The following is a 19,858-nucleotide window of genomic DNA, read 5'->3' as shown; positions in this document are numbered from 1 at the left end:
ACACCCACCTGTACACTCAACTGTCAGGCTGGAGGGACTTCTGCTGCCTCCACATCCTCTGTAGTTTAGGACTAGAAGATTATTCTAAAATGAATGAATCGACATTAAAGTGTCTAATTTCTGCTTCAGTGTGAATAGGTTTGCATTAACAGGGACAGAACTGTGTAGAACCCTCTCAACGCCCTGCCTGCAGTAGTACCTGTATGCTTTATAAATGTTTGACACCTGAGTGGAGTCAACGTTAGTTCACAAACCAGCTCACAAATGGCCAAGAGGTGATGTAAGGAGACTGTTTGTCTCCACCTGGTGACACATGTAGTGGAGTTCAGCTTCATGAAAACTAGTTATAATCGAGCCCAAAACCATTTTGAAGTTTGAATTGCTGGGTGCAAAGAAAGTGAAAAGGTCACTATCTTCAGACCAAAACTTGTGCATAATTGCATCACTTGACAGCGATTGCATTACTTCTAAGTGTAACAGTAAGGTATTTGCTCTTATGTGAAGTTTTAAACAGTTTAGATGTAATATCACTTATTTGTTTGATTTGATTTCTTCTTTACATTTGCATATAATAATAATAATAATAATAATAATAATAATAATAATAATAACATTAATATAATAAACTTTATTTGTGTAGCACCTTTAAGAACAGAATTGACAAAGTGCTTTTACATGATATAGAAATACAACACACAGTGAGATGAGGCGACACAAGAAAACAACAATGTGAATAAAAAGTGCCGGCAAACACTCAAAAAAATACAAAAATACACACAATAAAAATGAAACACAGCAGGCTGGGTCACTATTGGAAGGTGTATGATAATAAAACTAGTAAAACTGATTAAAAAGACGACATCACAGAGGGGAGTTAAGATAAAAGCTGAAGATAAAAGTAGATTAAGGAAAAGAGAAAAGAGAGACGGACAGCAGGTGGTACTGATATAAAGGGAGAAGAAAATCTAAAAGAGAAATAAAAGAGAACAAAAGCCAGTCTATAAAAGTGCGTTTTAATGAGTGATTTAAAAGAAGATACTGAATCTGCGGGCCTTATTTCCTCAGCTAGGTGGTTCCAAAGCCAAGGGGCCCTCACAGAAAAGGCCTGGTCACCTTTGGAGCGATCAGGAGGAACCCACCCGAGGATCTACAGTGATCAGTAAAACCTTAAAATCTATTCTTAACCGGACAGGGAGCCAGTGGAGAGAAGCCAGTAGGAAGCAGGTCCAGTTGCTACAATTAGTCTACGAGAAGTTCTAATCTTGTGTCCCAGACCAGGGGAACATGCTGTAGCTAACCCTTCAACCTCTGAATGTGTGAAGTGTCAGAAAGACCTTGGATTGAGGATTTCTTAGTTTAGGTGTGCTGAACGTGCCTGCAGTAGCTGTATGAACCCTGGTGAATATAAAGTGTGTCTTTATTCTCTTAAATAACTTTATTGACCATCAACATAGCATATAAGGCAATTCTAATCCAGCTGCATTTTATAAGTCTACAAATCTGCATTTGACAATAAAAACATTCGACTCAAGGATTAAAGAAAAAGGCAAAAATGAGTTTTTGGGTTCAGTAGAGAAGCTCAATAGGACATCTTAGGAATATAAGAAATACAGGTCTATCCAGAGTTCTCCCACATCATCACCCATCCACACATTCTTACATTCATGATAAGTGTTCCAAACACTGAACCATCCAGAGACGCCACACAAACATCTCTGAGGATCATTCATAAACACCCCTCCATAGACGAGCAGTGTCTGCTGTGATTCTAGGAGCTGCTGCTGAGTCTTCGGCGCAGCAGAGAGGCAGGCTTGCTCTCTGTGTCCTCCACGTCGCTTTCACATTGTCTCTGCAGAAAAACATCATCACAGCTGGATTTTACACTTCTGAACTGTTTGTACAGTTGTGTCTGATAAAGCAGACGATGTGTGTTAGAGGTAGACCATCCAGACTAATATACAGGCTGTGAACAAGGACTTGCCCCCTTCCTGTTGTTTTTTCCTGTTTTTGCAGATTACGCTCATTTAAATGTTCCAGATCATCAAACTAATCTTTACATTTATTTAATATTAGACAGCAATAACCACGTTACCAGCCTTCGGCCTGCTAGCATCCAGCCTGTCCCTCTGTCAGCAAGCAGCTTGACTGCTCGGTTCCAGTAGGCTCACGCTGAACCAGCTAGTTTCCTGCCTGATCTGCACCCCGACATTTCTAGGAGCTACTTTCTGGAAAGTCTTCCAGAAGGAAGTATGGCTCCCATTGACACACCACAGAGCTCCACAGCTCATAGGCCTCACTGCTCCTCAGCACCTCTGAGGTCCCAGCCCGTCTCCTGCAGCCGAACACCATGAAGGTCCCGGTTTAGCAGCTGAGCGTCATGGTCAACACCTCGTATGTTCCTGTTCCAGTTCCAGCTAAGACTGCCTTTTGTTCTAGCTGACGCCTCATTCATTCCTTTTCCGGCCGACGCCTCATCTGTTCCCCTTCTGGTCAACACCTTTTCTGTTGACGGCCCTTTCAGAAGCAGAAACACGTGACTGCAGCCCTGTTAGATGCAAGAACAGAAGAGACGGTGGCTCTCTCAGGTTTGGGAACAGATGAGAGGGTGGGCCCACACACAGGAACAGAGGAAGCATCGACTTGAACAGGAACTATCGAGGCATCGGCTGGAACAGGAACTGAAAGGGTGTTGACTCGATAAGGAGGGGTGATGGCCGAGCCAGGGATGGGTGAGAAGTCAGTCAAGATGCTCGGCTGTTTGCCTCCACGATGCTCGGCAGTTTGACCAGGGCCTCCTTGATGCTCGGCTGTTTTACCAGGGCCTCCATGAATGTGGGTCCAGGACCTCATGAGGCTCGGCTGTGGGATTTGGACTTTCTAGACTTATAGAATCAATGCCACAGTGCACTGATGGGGTTCTGGTGGCACATGTGGGCCCACAACCGTATTAAAACATCTTATGTTGGGTTTTCCAATAATTTGTTACCCATTTGTAAATGATGCTAAAGAAAAAAACTAACTCACAGGATGATTTCATTTTCATACACAATATGGGAACTGAGCAAACAGAAAGCGGCCTCACCTGTAGCGGATCTGCTTCTGAGCTGACCTTACACATTTTCAGATTTACCAGCCGGTTGCATATTGACACCATGTTGAAGGACATCTAGAGGGAGTCAGAGGAGCATCAGAGGTTTTATTTCTGTTCATCTAGTGTGAACAGGTCATACATAAACAGTTATTCTTATTTCTTGTTAAAAATGGCTGTAATATTTAGTTGTATCAATGTAGGTATCCTGGTGATGTGATAGTTTCCAGAGCGTACCACACACTTACTGGTTTAAGTATGGCCAATGACCCCTGCTGCTTTTTGTTCCTCATCTTAAAAGGCATGAAATAACCCAGAATACACTTTTAAATAGATCAGCATACACATCCAGACTCACTTTCCATTTCCTTCTGGCGTTGAACTTCTTAAAAGTCTTCATATTGATCGAGGATCGATTCCTATTGGCCGCCTGTTTGCGTGTGAGGGGCTGAAACAAACAACGACATTAGTACTGATTACAGGTAGTAACACTGAGCAGTAGTCAACATATGAAGCATGTTTATGGGCTATAAAATGACAGAAAACTTGTAATAACCTTAATCCATGGATGGAGCAGACACTCCTCCGCTGTCATTCTGTCACTAAAAAAAAAAACATCAACGCAGAAGAAAGAACAGCAAATCAGCCAAACAGGAAAACGTTCTGAATAAGTGGAATAGTCTGAGTACATTTCTCACTGCAAACTAAATAAACTGCAGGTGGGGTGCAAAAAACACAACAACATTAGACAAAGACAAAACTTAAGATGTTAGAAAACACAATATTTCACCAAATGGGGCGGGTTGGTACATTTCCCGTCTGTGATTGGACACAACCCAAGTCCATCTATTATAATATCTATCCATCCATTATCTATACACCGCTTAATCCTCACTAGGGTCGCGGGGGGGCTGGAGCCTATCCCAGCCGACTTAGGGCAAAGGCAGGACACCCTGAACAGGTCGCCACAGGTCTATCGCAGGGCCACACGTAGAGACAGACAACCAAGCACACTCACATTCACACATTTAGAATCACCAATTAACCTAAACATGTTTTTTGGACTGTGTGGGAGGAAGCCGGAGAACCCGGAGAGAACATGCAAACTCCACGCAGAAAGATTCCGGTACCCCCACCGGGATGCGAACCGGCAACCTTCTTGCTGCGAGGCAACAGTGCTACCAACTGCGCCACCCTGCAGCCCTTATAATATCTATTTCTAGTTTATTTGTTCTCCTTTCTTTCTGTCACTTGTTGGTGCTCTTCCCTGTATCTGTGCTGCTGCAACAATGTGAGTTTCCCCATTGATGGTGAAAAATAACGTGCAATCTAATCATCTGGCAGCCTTTCCCATGTCATGTCCTGTTTCTGTTGTGTTCATTCATGTGCTGTGATTCTTTCAACTTATCATGATGTTAATGTCCATTCACTGAAAGCACACTTGACAGATTTGGAACTGAGGAAAAAGGGCGGCTTTTCTTCAATAAGTGACTTTAGAAGCATTACAGAGCGTTTCTAAAGGAGGGGCAGGAATGGGACGAGAAGAAGAACGGGAACTGAAGCTGCATTTGTCGCTTTCAATTGTTTGTTGGAGTTTATTGAATACTTGCATCATCAGACAGTTGTTCAGTGGCATCATTCCAGCCAGGTATGTGGAGGTGAAAACCACAGTAACGCCACAAAACACTCTGGACCTGTTGAAGAAAAGCTGCTCCATCTCCTCATTCCTGATTCTTTCAAGCATGCTTTCAGGGTCTGAAGGGACGTTTTAATGTCATGATATGTTAAAAGAATGTTAAGGATTAAATCATAGGAATGTCCGTGGGTAAAATATTGCTTATGATTTTAATCTCTGCCTAACTACAGCCGTGACTCGATAACCCCACACTAAATGTAAAACCTTCTTCTATGTCGGATAGCAAGGCTGTCGGATTGTTAAGACGGAGGTCCAGATACAAGGAGGGCTTGATGCTGGAAGGCTCATTAGTTGTTAATTATTGTTCATAGTTGTTATAATAACTAGTGGGTTGTTAGAACACTATGCATCGCTGGATTTCAGCCTAACTGACCGGTGCACTTGTGCACGTTCCGGACACTTCCACCCCGGGGGAGCGCTCTGACGGGGTGGAAGTGTCCAGAACACACAGGCAGTACTTGGCTGCTGATGCTAGTTTAGTTAGCGCTCACACTTCTGTTTCCACCATCGGTGGCGGCGGGGGAGTGGCAGACACGTTTCACCGTTATCATCCATGTTTCCTTCCGTAAACACTGAGCACGCTCGCTGCGTGTGACGTCGTCGTGTCCTCTTCTGCGCATGCGGGACACTTTTGGGTCGTATGAAGTTCACACAGCAGATCACATACAAGTTGCATTTAACTGAAAATGTGAAGGAACTCACAAAGAAATCCTCATTGAGCATCAAGTCCTACAGTGTGAACGTAGCCAATCTGTGGAATTGTTCAGTCAGATAATACGCTGTTATCCTGATTGGTGACATTAAATGTCATGTCGGAGTCAGAATCCAAGGCTGTCGCTATGTTAAGGCTGTTTTTATGAGTTCTGTTGTTTTTTCCTAAAAACCTGTCGGATAGCAGGTTTAGGATTGTTAAGGGTTAATTATCGAGTCACGACTGTATTTCTGAAAGACAGAATGGCATCACTTTAGTGGATTGACAAAGCCAGCGATGTTCCAGATCCACTGTCTGAAAAATGCTTCATGGACGTATTTCATTCATAGCACGGCACGAGTCACAGGGGTCACATTAACAAGCTTTCCGTAAGTTATTCCAGAAATCCTAATGCATCTTAAATACATCTTAAATTAAATTGCCTGCAACAGATACTGTACCAGTGCTACATACTTGTGATTTTTCACCAAGAGTTTCTGGATGAAGTCTTTGGCCATGGAGCTGGTGGTACTGAAATAGCGCTCGTCAAAGTCATACGTCATCGCAATGATATTCCTCAGGGTCTCTTCATTAGAGTCCCCTTGGAATGGTGACAAACCACTCAATCTGAGGACAGAGAGCACACAGCAGGAGTGAGACGACGATACATCGATATCTGAGGTTTTTCTTTGATCACATCTCTGGTAAAAGACCTTAAGTTTAGTAATAACAGTGAATGAGATGTTAATTTTAAAGCTCAAAATACATTGTGAGTGAGGGGAAATTCACATAATATACTGTCAAAAGCAGATGTCTTTATTAAATATGTGCAATAACATATTTAATGGCTACAACACTTACAGTATGTAGGTAATTACTCCGATGCTCCTGGAGGAACAAGAAACAGGACAAAGACAGTCACGTGATTTAAATCTTTTCATTACTACACAGCAAATGCAAGACAAATATGAACAGTTATTCTATCGTTGCTCGGATTATCTGGAATCTTGTGCCGATGCTCACCACATATCTGCTGCCGTACTCAGAGGCTCACAGTTGATCACCTCGGGGGCTGAGAGGGAGACAAACAGAGAAAGGGAAGGCCAGGAGTCACTTACATAATCCCAGGTGAAACAGAGAATATGATGAGAGCTTTATTTAAAACTACACCACAGACACTCCTCACACATTACTTACACTTGAATGGAAGTCTTATAACAAACTGAGCTGACTGACAGTGCGACAGCTTGCTCGGGCACAAGACAGAGTGAGATGTTGAGGATTGTGTATTTGTGTTTGTGCATGTACTCTTAAACTGTTATAAGACCACCCCATCTGTCCCGCTACCCTCCACATCCCCCAATACATCATCTGACCAACCTTCCACTCCAACTCCATAACAATGCAGCCTTCCATCTATTGACAGATAGTTTGGCTATCTTCCAATAACATACATGATTTTTTGGCTATACTTACTGTACTGTGGGTGAATTACTAAGCCTGAATGGCAACACCTTAAGCCTTGGTCGCAACTGGCCGTACGGCTCCTACGTCTGCGTCCAGATTACATGCAGAATGGTACGTGTCATGCAAGTCCATCTGGCGAAATGTCGAGGTCGCAGACAGCCCGTAAGCACGTACGGAGGATTTTTGACAGAAGACAACAGGAAAGCGTGCGCCTCCACGAGACTGTTTGGGTGAAGAAGAAAACGGAAAAAAAAGAAAAAACGAGCCAGACGAGCTAGCGGGACACCAGACTTCTGTGGGGAGTAACAGACGTTGGCAGTGAAACATGGATGATTCGGCAGACCAAGCAGACCAGGCACCTCCTATAAGTTGTATACAACTGGTCCCATCAGGCAAGTCTGATTTCCATAAAGCAGGCGAATGGCCGAAATGGCTAAGACGCTTTGAGTGCTTTAGAATAGCGTAAGGCATGAATAAAAGAATGCAGAAATATCAGATGAACACCTTGATGTCCACCTTAGGGGAGGAGGCTGAGGATGGAAGGATCATCGACTTGCTCCCCTCAGCATCAGCGGCTGCTCACCTTGGACTGCACTGCCAGATTCTGCAGCAGCCACATCCTGAAGTGTGCAGATGACACGACAGTGGTGGGCGTCATTAAGGACAACAGCCAGTCTGCATACAGGGAAGAAGTGAAACAGCTGAGTTCATGGTGCAGTTCCCATAACCTCTTCCTCAATGTGGACAGGACCAGGGAGGTTGTTATCGACTTCAGGAGGGCTGGCAAACAGGATCATGCACCACTGACCATCGATGGGACTGCTGTGAAGGAGGTCAGCAGTGTGTTGGGGGTTCACATTGATGATGACCTCACTCCAACCACTAACACCTCGGCAGTCCTCAAAGAAGCTCAGCAGCGGCTTCACTCCCTCCGCAGACTCAGGACAACAGGCCTCCCCACCACGCATCTCACCACCTTCTACAGGGACACCGCTGAAAGCATCCTGACCGATGGCTTCACCACCTGGTTCTGGTGCTGCAGCAGCTCAACAGATTGGTCAAGACAGCCAGCAGAATCATTGGTGGCCCACTGCCCTGCCTGATGGAGCTACACCAGCATCAGTAAAGCCACCTCCATCACCATGGACCTGCTCCACCCCTCCCACCACAGCTTCTCCCTTTGCCATCAGGGAGGAGATGCAGCAGCTTTAGTAATAAGGCTGTAAGACTTATTAATGGACTGTCCTCCATCCCCACAGACACACCCACTCTCACCCTGGACAGCCAGTCAACTGTCAAGTCAGGACACTTGATGCACTATGAGAGATCGGACTGTATTTATCTGATTTTATGACTATTTATTAGTTTATTATGATGTAAACTATTTTATTGATGTTTCTATTGCACTGCACTCACTGATGGAGAAACGACATTTCGTGGAAATGACAATAAAATCTTTGAGCTTGAACTTTGACCTATTTGATAGAGTATTTCTCCTGATACACTGAGGTCCCTCTACCTCCATGCTGCAGCAGCCAGTACAGTTATCGGAGCCCAAAAGAACATCTTTGGCCGGCTGAACTGCTGATGTCTGACGATGGCCCAAAATCACACCAAACTGACATCAGTACGTCCTCACGTGTGACTGATTTAGGCTGTGCATTCCCTTCTCCTCCTAAGTGGTGAGTGCGGCCACGTACGCAGGTGTGAAGACAAACTCAAGACGTGAGTACAATTTCCACGCCAATCGCACTTTGCAATTATGGTCCATGCTTGAACGGACATCTCACGTCGCCCCTGCGACTTGCAAGGCAGACTTGCGCCTCTCTGATGGAGCAACCTGTCCTCTACCTGTACGACCTCCATGGCACCCAAAATTCGCAGAGGACGTAGGATCCTGAAAGTCATGCGTCTGGTTGTGACCGAGGCTTTAGGGGGTAGAGCCGGGTCTCAACTAACTGCAAAGTTGGCACTTTAATCCCAAATTCCTCCACATGAATGAATGAATGTTTGCATTACATTTCATAGCATGAGTGTTCATCCAAATCTAGCAAAACAGATATGAGTCATCGTCTCGTCATGAAATAATGTCAAAGCCGTTTTCCAGCTAAATGAACAATGTGACACTTGGACAATAACCCTACAGAGATGTTAGATTTTACCATAGATCACTCTGAACCATGCAAAGGAAAAGCAATTAGTGTGTAACGACATTTTAGTCACACATTTCTAAACACACTGACACACAATATTCCCTCTTTGTCTGAGTGAACTGATATACTGAATCCAGGAAAAAGGGATTTTATACCTTTAAAAAGCTCTTGCAAACAAAGAGACACACCTTTGTGCTATTTACTCCCTCACTGTAACCATAAGGCAATAAAAATCCAGATGTTCGCGTCAGTTTGATGCCCAGCAAACTGTTGGCTGGCTTTCTGGAATGCAGCACAGGATGGAAGAATTCCTCGTTGTTATCGAGAAACACAAAGTTCAAACCAGTCAGACAAAGAAAATATGATGAGAGCTGACAGGCTGTATCAAGAGCAGCCATATCTTTTCCAAATGACACACTAGAGAGTTTAGGAATTTTCACATGATGTTCAATCAGGAAGTTCCGTTTATGATGCATTAGCGAGGACTACTAACCAAGAGGTCAGTGTATTACTTGATGGCTACACAATCTCATCTCTTTGCTGCAACTCAAACTCTTTGAAAATCTTACTTGGAGCTCTTTCATGAAGCTACACCTGCAGCTTGTGGCACTTACATAGAGGCCAAAGAAGGAAAACGTGATGTGAAATACTGTTCCTTCTCACCGATGTATTGTGGAGTGCCACTTGTGCTCCTGTACTCCTCCCCCGGATTGAAAAAGTGGGCGAGGCCAAAGTCAATGAGCTTGATGTTAGGATGTGATGACACTTTGTCTGATAGCATGATGTTTTCTGGCTGAAAACAGAAAAAAAAAAACATTGTTATGGAAGCCTATGTTTGCATAATTTTTAATTATTCCGTCACAGAAAAATACAAGTTGTATGAGTCACCGGTTTTTACATGTAAACGTTTGCTCATGATTGTTCTTAAGATCGGTTCAGCTTTACCTTGAGATCAAAATGGGCGATGTTCTTGCTGTGCATGAAGCCCAGTCCTGCCAGGATCTGCTTCATGAACTCAATGGCTTCAGTCTCCAGCAGGTTCTCCTTCTCAGCAATGAAGTCAAACAGCTCCCCTCCACTAACGCTGAGAGAACAGACACCAGAGTGAATTATAAATTTTCCACTCTCTGTATGAGACAATACATCTGACAGGATAGGAAAACAGTAAGGTGTTTCAAGCATTTGTGTGTCGTGTAGCTACTGTCATATCCATCACTGTTCCCTCTGAATATGGTTTTTGAACCTGAACGTTAATGTGTTTTTTTTAAGCCTAGGTTGATGATGTGAAACAGATGCTGATATCCTTGTCTAACTTTCAGCCATATCCATCCTATAAGCTGCTGCCTCTAACTTCTCATATAACAGCAGATGAATATTTATTATTTAGTGCTCCTGAGGTAGCTGTCTGTGAAGGTTCTCAGTCCTCCAGGTCGTGGTTATTCTCGTAGATTAATCGTAGCACCTGGACAGGCTCCTAATGAACCCCACTGTGTCAGGGAAAGCACCAATGACTCACATAACGAGGGGGGGGAGCAACAAACCCCCAACTGAAACCCAAACTCAGGTGTTAATGTCTCCTTCAGGATATCAGTATCTGGAACTCCCAACTAGTCAGTCAGAGCTGATGAAGCCTCTTGGATGAGAGGTGGAACGTCTTCAGGGAACTCAAGCAGGTCCAGTTACTACAATTAATCTACGACAATGACTCCTGAGGTAGAGACACTTACCAAACCATCACACAGTGACTATCAGACTATTCTAAGGTTGGTTTAAGCTCCTTACCTGTTGTTGTTATAAAGGGGAGAGTAATGAGGCGGGCATATAAAGACCTAGTGTCACTCATAACATGATCTTAAAGGTTACTCTGTGAGGTGTCTGACTGGCATGTCATATTTGTTGCTTGCACTGTATCAGTCTCTCGTCAACTCACAGCTCCAGAATCAGCACCACCTCTGCTCGACTCTCAAAAACGTCTTTCAGGGTCACGATGTTCTGATGCTGTACGGCCTGGAGGATCTCCACCTCTCGCTCCACGCTGCTCCGGTCCATGCCCAGACGGCTGCACGCGCTCTTCCGAACCTTCATGAATTTGGCCGCCCAACAAGTCCCAGAGGTCCGCTCACAAGCCCGTCGAACCTGACCGAAGTGCCCACTGGACAGGACAAGGACAGAATTCACAGTGAAGACCAGGCATCACATACAGAAGACGTATAAGATACTGTTGAAGCGCGAACAAAACTACCGATGTTAAGATGATGTTTGAGATATCACTGCTGGAGGTGGTTGGTATGTAAATGTGCTTAAATGTTAGGGTCCTATGTGAAGCCACAGCCAGAATTACAGTTTTGTGGCAAAGCTTCATGGATGCACAGTCAGTAAAACTGTGTTTTGCTGGGACGTCTGCCTTTACACGCACATGAATTTTAATGACATCCCATTCTGAATCCGTAGGGTTTGATATGAAGTTGGCCCACCCTTTGCAGCTATAACAGCCTCAATTCTTCTGGGAAGTCTGTTCACAAGGTTTAGGAGTGTGTTTATGGGAATTTTTGACCATTCTTACTGAAGCACGTTTGTGAGGTCATGCGCTGATGTTGGACCAGAAGGCCTGGCTCCCAGTCTCCACTCTACTTCATCCCAAAGGTGTTCTATTGGGTTGAGGTCAGACCAGACAAGTCCCTCCACACCAAACTAGCTCACTCGTGTCTTTATGGACCTTGTTTTGTGCACTCGTACGCAGCCATGTTGGGCCATCCCCAAACTGTTCCCACAAAGTTGGGAGCATGGAATTGTCCAAAATGTCTTGGTATGCTGAAGCATTAAGCGTTCCTTTCACTGGAACTAAGGGGTCCTGCTCAACACCTGAAAAACACCCTAAAATTAAAGCTAAAAGTCGGCTAAATTCAAATCCAGTGTGCTGGAATTCAAAAGAAAGAACAAGAGCAACAAAATGTCCTGGCAACATTACAGCAAAACATACTCGACACTGTGGAGCTTCAACACCGTTACAGCAGTTCTGTCCATACCTTCCCAGGACTTCCATGATCTCGTAGAAGTCTTCCACATTCTCAGGCTTGAAGACAGCCATGTTGGTTCGCTTCACCGTGGTCCTCTGCTGGCTATTTAACCGTCAACATCAAGGGGTTCATGGTTGTCCAGATTTTCCATAAACCAAAGCTGGACCTGAGTATTAGTGACACAAAATATCACAAAACAAACAGTTACTCAAAAGAAACCACACTTTGCTTATTGTGCCAACACTATGCAGGCGGTTTTATGTTGTGGCTGATTGGGATACATTAAACCTCTACATACCAGCTATAATCTGTGAGCCCAAGAACTTTGCGACTTTAAAATATAATGTTTTAATTTTACTGGCACGTACGCAAATCTGACCGCTTTCTGAGTCATTCAACAGAACGCTGACACATTATTAGTTAGTCACGAAATGAGCTATCAAATCAAAAATAATACATTTTAAAGCAAACCTCAAGACAGTTTGTTCTGCCCCGGTCTAGGGGAACCTTTGACACAACATGAGTTTGTGCTCCACCACTCCTCCCACTCCAAGAAAGGCCAGCAACCAGTATGCCAAGTTCAACAAGAGCAGTTTTTTATTTCCTTCAGAGGGAGACATGAGCCAACACAATAAGCAAAAATACTCTAAATTGAGCCTAGCTTCCCTGAACTAAAGAAACCCTAACCCACCTCCTACCAAAATCCACAGTGCACGACTACTAACTAACTAACTAAACTAACTAACTAACTAACTAACTAACTAACTAACTAGTGCTGCTGCTGCTGCATGCTCCTACAACACAGACAACAAAGATGTGGCCTGCTGGCATGTCCTGGTGGTGTCAGTCTTTAGAGGTGAGGAGCCAGAGTGCAGTTGGTGGGCTGTTCAAATAGATTAGGGACCCGCCCCCTGACCAATCGCGTGGCAGGAAGCAGCCAATCAGCGGACACCACCTGCTCTTAATTCTCTCATTCACAAACCACACACACACTGAAGAAAGTGAGCAATGAAGTAAAACACAAACGAAATAGTGGGTTGCACCAGAATGAGGTACTCTTGATTCATCCTGGGCTACAAACTGGTTTCACTGCCTCCACTCTGCAAATCAGACAAAGGCCCCATTCACCCTGATGTCAACAGAGAATGACACAGTGGATGTGATACTCTGAATGACATCAACTAGGATGTGTTCCAGTCCAGCTCCAGTGAGTTTGTGGAAGTAGTGGCGGGCTTCACGTGATGTCATTACCACGGTAAAGTCTCTATGTTTCAGTAGCGGATCAGTCTACCGCGCTGCTCTAAAAGCACACCAGCACTACAACGTGGACCTCGTCAGCAGCTGTATGGAGGAACATAAAGCATCACCATACAGGCTGAGACAAGCAACGAAGAATGATGAAAGGGGTTTCAACAGCATGACAAGAAAGGACTGCAGGCGATCACAGAGACAGCTCCCGTCTTTGTGAGAGAAAGGAACTGTTCTGGCTACTGACCTAAACACCTTCTACACATGATCTGAAGCTAGCGCTAGTATTAGGTATAAGGTTTCTTTTTTTTTTATCAGACAATAAGTATTTTTTAGATAGGAGCTGTTTTACCTTTGACATGTTTCGACTGTCACTTCCTCAGAAACGTCACTGATGTCTGTGGTGATGTGTCTTTATCAGCTGGTGGTTTCCTGGAGGCGTGACCCGCCTGCCAATCTGTCCGATTTACCCAACAGGCCACGCCTGATCCAATGTTGGATCAAGGAGGCCGTAGAAATCAGGAGGCAAGCCAAAGACACCGTGAACCGTGATGAGGGGGCATCATGCTGCCCCACACATGGGATGCTCTCCTGCAGAGACCACCGGGCGGCAGGAGGTGTGGCCACATCCATGCCTCCAGGAAACCAGCAGCTGATAAAGACACGTCACCACAGACGTCAGTGGCGTTTCTGAGGAAGTGACAGTGGAAACATGTCAAAAGGTAGAAACAGCTCCTATCTAAAACATACTCATCGTCTGATAAAAAAAAGAAAGCTTATACCTATAATCAGAGTAGACAAGATGAACCTAATCACACTAGATCTAGCATTAGCATGCCAACCACTGTGGCTAACAGGACATAACGGAGACGAGAGCAAAACATGAGGAGGAGAATGAACATCAGGAAGGCAGCGAGATCAGGGGCGGCTGTGGCTCAGGTGGTAGAACGGGTTGTCCTCCAAGCCTCCAGTCGCAAGGTTGGCGGTTCGATCCCCCGCCCTTCCACAGCCGAAGTGTCCTTGGGCAAGACTGAAGTGCAGACCATTTACCATTTACCATGACATTCATGAAAAGATGTTAAACTCCTGTGCTGATGTAGTAGCTCCAGTGTTCACAACGCTATTTAACCTCTCCCTTCGTCAGTCTGTGTTCCCCACACGTCTAATCAGGTCAATCATTGTTCCAGTCCCAAGGGGTGTCTTTACAGAACTCAGAACCTGTGTGTTTGGAGAGACTAATCTGAGAACACATCTGTTCCTCCATCCCTGAATCTCTGGATCCACTTCAGTTTGCTTAGCGGCCAAACAGATCCACGGATGATGCCATGAGCTGTAAGCTGTTATCATCAGGGTTTAAAGATTTCAGGTAATGTGTAATGAGTCAAGAACATGAACAGATTTCATTTTTGTCTGATGAAGAATACTGACCTTTTTAGACCATATTCTAATTATACGAGATGCACCTGTATCGTGTTAAACGTGTGTCAGTCACTAGTAGTACATCTTTATCTGTCAGCTGCCGTTCTGCCACAACACTCCACGTCTGCTTTGCCATCTAAGAATCATGTGCGACTGTGTGATAAATGGTTTGCTATAAAGACCACCAGTTCTCTCTATTAACATAACTGACTTGTAACATGCGTCAACCATAACACGAGTCCAGGCATCATATGTGATAGCTACTCAACAAGTTCTACAACTCCATTACCTGGTTTCAGTTCTGATCTGGATGGCGTCACAGTACAGACTCTGCTGTTGTCTTGCTGTTTAACCAACCCTTCGTGAGTTTCATGTGACTGATGCAAATTTCTTGTGTGCGAGCTCACCTGGCAGTAAAGCTTTGTCTGATTCTGATTCTGATGTGGAGGGCAGGTAAAGCCACGATGGGAGCTCAAACTGTGGCTCGAGGATTTTTACAAGGTCTTAAAACCCGCAATAAAATCACATCAGAATATAAGACAACAGATCCTTAGAGAGGATGATTCTCTTCCCGCTCTGACTTGGGCAGCAAAGTCGACAACACTTCACTAGTTCATGGCTGAAAGTCTTACATGTCCCTAAAACATGTCAGAACATTTTTTTTGCATTAACAAAAAGAAAGACTGATAAGACAACAGTGTGCAGAGCCATTCCCTTTTTTTTGAGTTGTTGGTCGAGCGTGAATGTAAAGGTCAGTATTTACCAGGAGGATGTGTGATGTTGTCGTTATGTGTCTATTCTTTATTTGGTTTAAAGTTTAAAGTTTCTACCAGTCGTACCTGAAGCCACGAGAAGTTTACTGTATGTTTATTCTGTGGTTTCACTTATTACTCTACTGTACCTTCCTTAAATTAGGAATCTGAAGAGTTTGCAGCTATGTGTTAAGTTGCTGCTGCTCTGTGCATAGATATGGTAACTTCCGGTCCTAATTTCAGAATAAGAGTGTGTCCACGCTTAAACAGCAATAGTGATTTTATTGTGTAATATCAGACAGGAAGTGCTAAATTAATATAAGGTGAGGGTTTTAGAACCTCTGATTGTATTTCTGTTTGTGAGATTTGAGTTATTAAGACATGTTTATCATTTTGCGTTTATTCTTTTATTATTATTTATCTTTTTTTATAATTTATTTTATTTTATTTGTATTTCTTTTATATTTATTTCTTTATTTTTTATTTTCCTACTGCTCATTTCCAGGACAACACTAACGGCCGATACCATATTCCTTGTATGTTGTGTACGTACTTGGCCATTAAAGCTGATCTTGATTCTGATAGAAAACCATAAGTAGAAATTATTCCACTATTATTTACTTTAATCCTAACACAACAGAGAGCAGCTACTCTAATCTTAGTCACACACAGGTGGATCATCTGGTTGATAGAACTGCAGCTTTAATGCGTTCATCAGTTGATGCTGTTGGCCCTCTGAAGAAGAAGCCAATAAACTACAATAAAATAGCTCTGTGGTATAACGAACAAGTGCAAATCCTAAAGCAGAATTCAAGAGGGCTGAAAAGGCAGTAGCGTTCTACTAGTTCAGAAGAATCTCATCTAGCCTGGAAAGAGAGTTTTATCACATATAAAAAAAAACAAAAAAAAACTAAAAAAATGATTTGTAGTCTGAAGGACATACAGGCCTGGATGACCTGTAATTGCCTTCATTTAAATCCAGACAAACTGAGGTGATTGTATTTGGCCCTAAACACCTCAGAAACACACTATGGAACCAGATAGCTGCTCTGCATGGCATCACCTTGGCCTCCAGTTCTACTGTACAGAACCTTGGAGGTATTTCTGACCAGGACATGTCCTTCAACAGCCATATAAAACCAGTTTGTAGGACGGCCTTCTTTCATCTACGTAATACTGTAAACATCAGGAGCATCCTGTCTCAGAGTGATGCTGAGAAACCAGTCCATCATTTAGACCTTCTACACTGGACTATTGTAGTTCATTATTATCAGGATGTTCCAGTAACTCTTTCAGAAACCTCCAGCTGATCCAAAATGCTGCAGCAGGGTTCTGACAGGAACCAGTACCAGATCATATTTCTCCTGTATCAGCTCCTCTTCAGTGGCTCCCTGTAAAATCCAGGATAGAATCTAAAATCCTGTTTCTAACATATGAACTCTGAATGAGTAGCTCCATGTGACCTTACAGACCTTATGGTACCGTATCATCCTAACAGAACCCTTCGCTCTCAGATTGCAGGTCTGCTGATGGTTCCTAGAGTTTTATGTTTTAGCTTTTAGGGTCAGGATTAAAACGTTCCTCTATGATAAAGCTGATAGAGCTGCTCAGGATCACCTGAACTGTCCCTTAGTGATGCTGCTGTAGCTTTAGACTGCTGGTGGATTCCCATGATGCACTGGGCTCCTCTCCACTCTTTTCCTTCTCTCTACACATATCTGTACATCGCTGTTGCATGTCACTAACTTTCTTTCTTCCACATTTGTTTTGTTCTCACTGCAGGTATCTCTACCTGTTTCTGATCTGCAGCTTGTGGCCCGTTCTGTATCTGCGGTCCTGTCACTCTCCTGTTTACCCTCAACCCAACCGTTCAAGGCCACCTGAGATCTGTCCTTGATAGAAGGTCGCTTTTTCTTCCCACTGTTATCAAGCGCTTGCTCAAAGGGAACTCAAAGAAAACTTTCTCTGTATAATTCTGTACTAACCTTACTTTTGGGGAAAAAAAACCTTGAGACAGCAAATGTGAGTTGATGCCATATAAATAAAATTGAATTAAATAAACTGTACACAGATAGACGTCTTTTGTAGTTCAGATACACAACACTTTCACTGCTGAATCCCTTCCCAGCCATTCATTTAATATAGTAGAGAACAAATCATTTAAGGTCATTCTGACTGCTGCGTTCCAGATCTGTGGCCAATTTAAGTGCTCCAGAATGCACACTATGACTTTTCCCACATGGAGGCAGAATCACTGAATGGGGTTCAGTTTAAGAGTCAATCATATTATTAATCAAAAAAAAAAAAAAGTCCTCAGCTGAAATTGGAAATTCAACATAGAACGGGTTCTGGTGTGTTTCGTCTCATCTCATATTTTAAATATTTTAAAAATAGGAAGAAGGTTTTCGTCATGTTGGATATTTACCAGTACCTGGGCGTCTACCTCGACAGCGGACTGAGCTGGAGGACCAACACTGACTCTGTGTACAGGAAGCGGGTGAGCCGACTCTATTTTCTGAGCAAGCTGAGATCCTTCAACGTATGCAGCAGGATGTTGGAGGTGTTCTGCGCCCTGAACTGTGCAGTGGTCTCTGCTGGGGGAGCAGCATCAGAGCTGGTGATAAGAACGGCCTGAACAAACTGATCAGGAAAGCCGGCTCTGTGATTGGCTGCAAACCGGACTGTTTTGAAGCTGTGGTGGAAAGGAGGACTTTAGATAGGCTGTTGTCCATCCTGGATAACCCTGACCACCCGCTTCACCCCCTGTTGGACAGGCAGCGGAGCAGCTTCTCCACCAGGCTGGTCCAGCTACAGACACAGGAAGCACTAACCCTGGTTAACTCATCTCCCCTGGCTGGCAGAGAGCTCTCAGCCCTCTCTGCCTTGTAGCTTCTGGTTCCATCTTTGAAACTGCCTTTTGCACACTTCTGTTGGACTCTTTGTTGCACATTGCTATCTGCACCCCCACTCCACACAGGACTTTTCTACTCAACATATTACATGTATTGTACATTTTAGATTTTCTTATTGTTTATTTTTGCTTATTTATCTGTATTTATGGTGGTGGTAACTCTATCGTTGTGCTGTAACAACCAAGTTTCTCCTGGGGTTAATAAAGTATTTCTATCTATCTATCTATCTATCTATCTATCTATCTATCTATCTATCTATCTATCTATCTATCTATCTGTCTAGATGCTTCTCTTGGGGGTTTCTGATCATTCTAAAGTCATCCTGCAGCAGCAAAAACATGCAGCCAGAGTTTAAAAATAAAAATCAACCACAAGAAAAACAAGATGTGTCTGATGTCAGCGTGGGATTACATCAGAACCAGAAGACATTGACACAGCCTCAGAACTGGCAAGTTGTCAGATATGCAGAACAACCAACCTGCACATTAAAGCAGCTCTCTGAGTCCTGAGACGGTTCTAATGCATCTAATGTTGATTTATTCATAAGGTTTGATTCTTTGCTGCACTTTGCATCAAGTTACCAAACTCATAAAAACTACTAATTATTTCAGAAACTTCTATGCATATAAATGATGGTATTGTCAGTAGTAAACGTGTTTAGATGATTAATCCTCTCAGCACCGACAGCACTCTGTGGTCCTGTTCTGACATGTTTGATGTAGAAACCACTCAGTTCCGTCCCAATCAGAGAGAACACAGAACTTTCTCAAGCCTCCAAACCTAAAGTTGGCGCAGATGCCGTCTAATATTCAAACACTATAAATACGAGAGAGAGAAAACAGTCAAACCAGAAGTGTTTGCAGACTGACCATGGACATGGATGTGGCCTCAGCAGCAGCAGCAGCAGAACCTGTGAAGCCCGGTGTCCCCGCACAGCGCGACGGTCCAGCTCCAGCTCGGATGTTCTCCTGGACCGAGTCTGTCCCGTCCTGGATGTGTCCCTGCTCGCTCCTCTCAGATCAGAGTCCTGGAAAGTCCGCGCTGCGCCGTCAGCTCGGCCCTGAAGCTCGAAAGCGGTCGGGGAATGCGGAAAACACCCACAGCAGCAGTTTGATGTCATGTCCGATTTACCGTAAATACGAGTCTAGCGACCTGGAGCGGATCCTCCCGCTGAGGTCACCGACTGTTGTTACCTCATTAGGCAGCGGTCCTGGTGCTGCATCCACACGATCTGACAACCTGTGGAAACACTTCTTATGGTTGTAGAGATGGATTATTTAGTGTAAAAATCAATATAAAAACAGTGGTGGCTGGTGTTGCCCTGCTGACAGTCAGATGTGTTCACGTCCTTCCATTAAAGAAAAGCTAAAACTCACAATAATCACTCAAATAACTAAAAACTGAAAAAGTAATAA

At 43.9% G+C, this 19,858-nt stretch overlaps 1 protein-coding gene across 1 annotated transcript; it reads right to left on the bottom strand.

The window, feature by feature from the left end:
* Positions 1-608: 608 nt before the first annotated feature.
* LOC103356672 (death-associated protein kinase 2) lies at positions 609-19,540 on the bottom strand. Its single transcript, XM_008280914.1, has 12 exons — positions 19,313-19,540; positions 12,122-12,278; positions 11,026-11,247; positions 10,041-10,179; positions 9,759-9,888; positions 6,499-6,547; positions 6,337-6,363; positions 5,950-6,102; positions 3,645-3,690; positions 3,447-3,536; positions 3,083-3,166; positions 609-1,849 (listed from the first exon to the last, which is right to left on the bottom strand). Exons 2-12 carry the CDS (start codon positions 12,181-12,183, stop codon positions 1,769-1,771), a joined length of 1,083 nt encoding a protein of 360 aa, XP_008279136.1. The 5' UTR covers positions 12,184-12,278; positions 19,313-19,540; the 3' UTR covers positions 609-1,768.
* Positions 19,541-19,858: the final 318 nt, after the last annotated feature.

This window comes from Stegastes partitus, unplaced genomic scaffold (assembly GCF_000690725.1).
Source record: "Stegastes partitus isolate 25-593 unplaced genomic scaffold, Stegastes_partitus-1.0.2 Scaffold6, whole genome shotgun sequence".
NCBI classification, from domain to species: domain Eukaryota; kingdom Metazoa; phylum Chordata; class Actinopteri; family Pomacentridae; genus Stegastes; species Stegastes partitus.
The sequence above is the reverse complement of the archived record's forward strand: the minus strand, read 5'-3'. Positions and strand labels throughout refer to the sequence as shown.

Coding starts and splice junctions, on each gene's coding strand:
- LOC103356672 (XM_008280914.1), bottom strand. CDS start 12,183: ATGGCTGTCTTCAAGCCTGAGAATGTGGAAGACTTCTACGAGATCATG. Junction 11,248..12,121: donor ATCATGGAAGTCCTGGGAAG/GTATGGACAGAA, acceptor TGTCCTGTCCAG/TGGGCACTTCGGTCAGGTTC. Junction 9,889..10,040: donor TCGCCCATTTTGATCTCAAG/GTAAAGCTGAAC, acceptor TTCTGTTTTCAG/CCAGAAAACATCATGCTATC.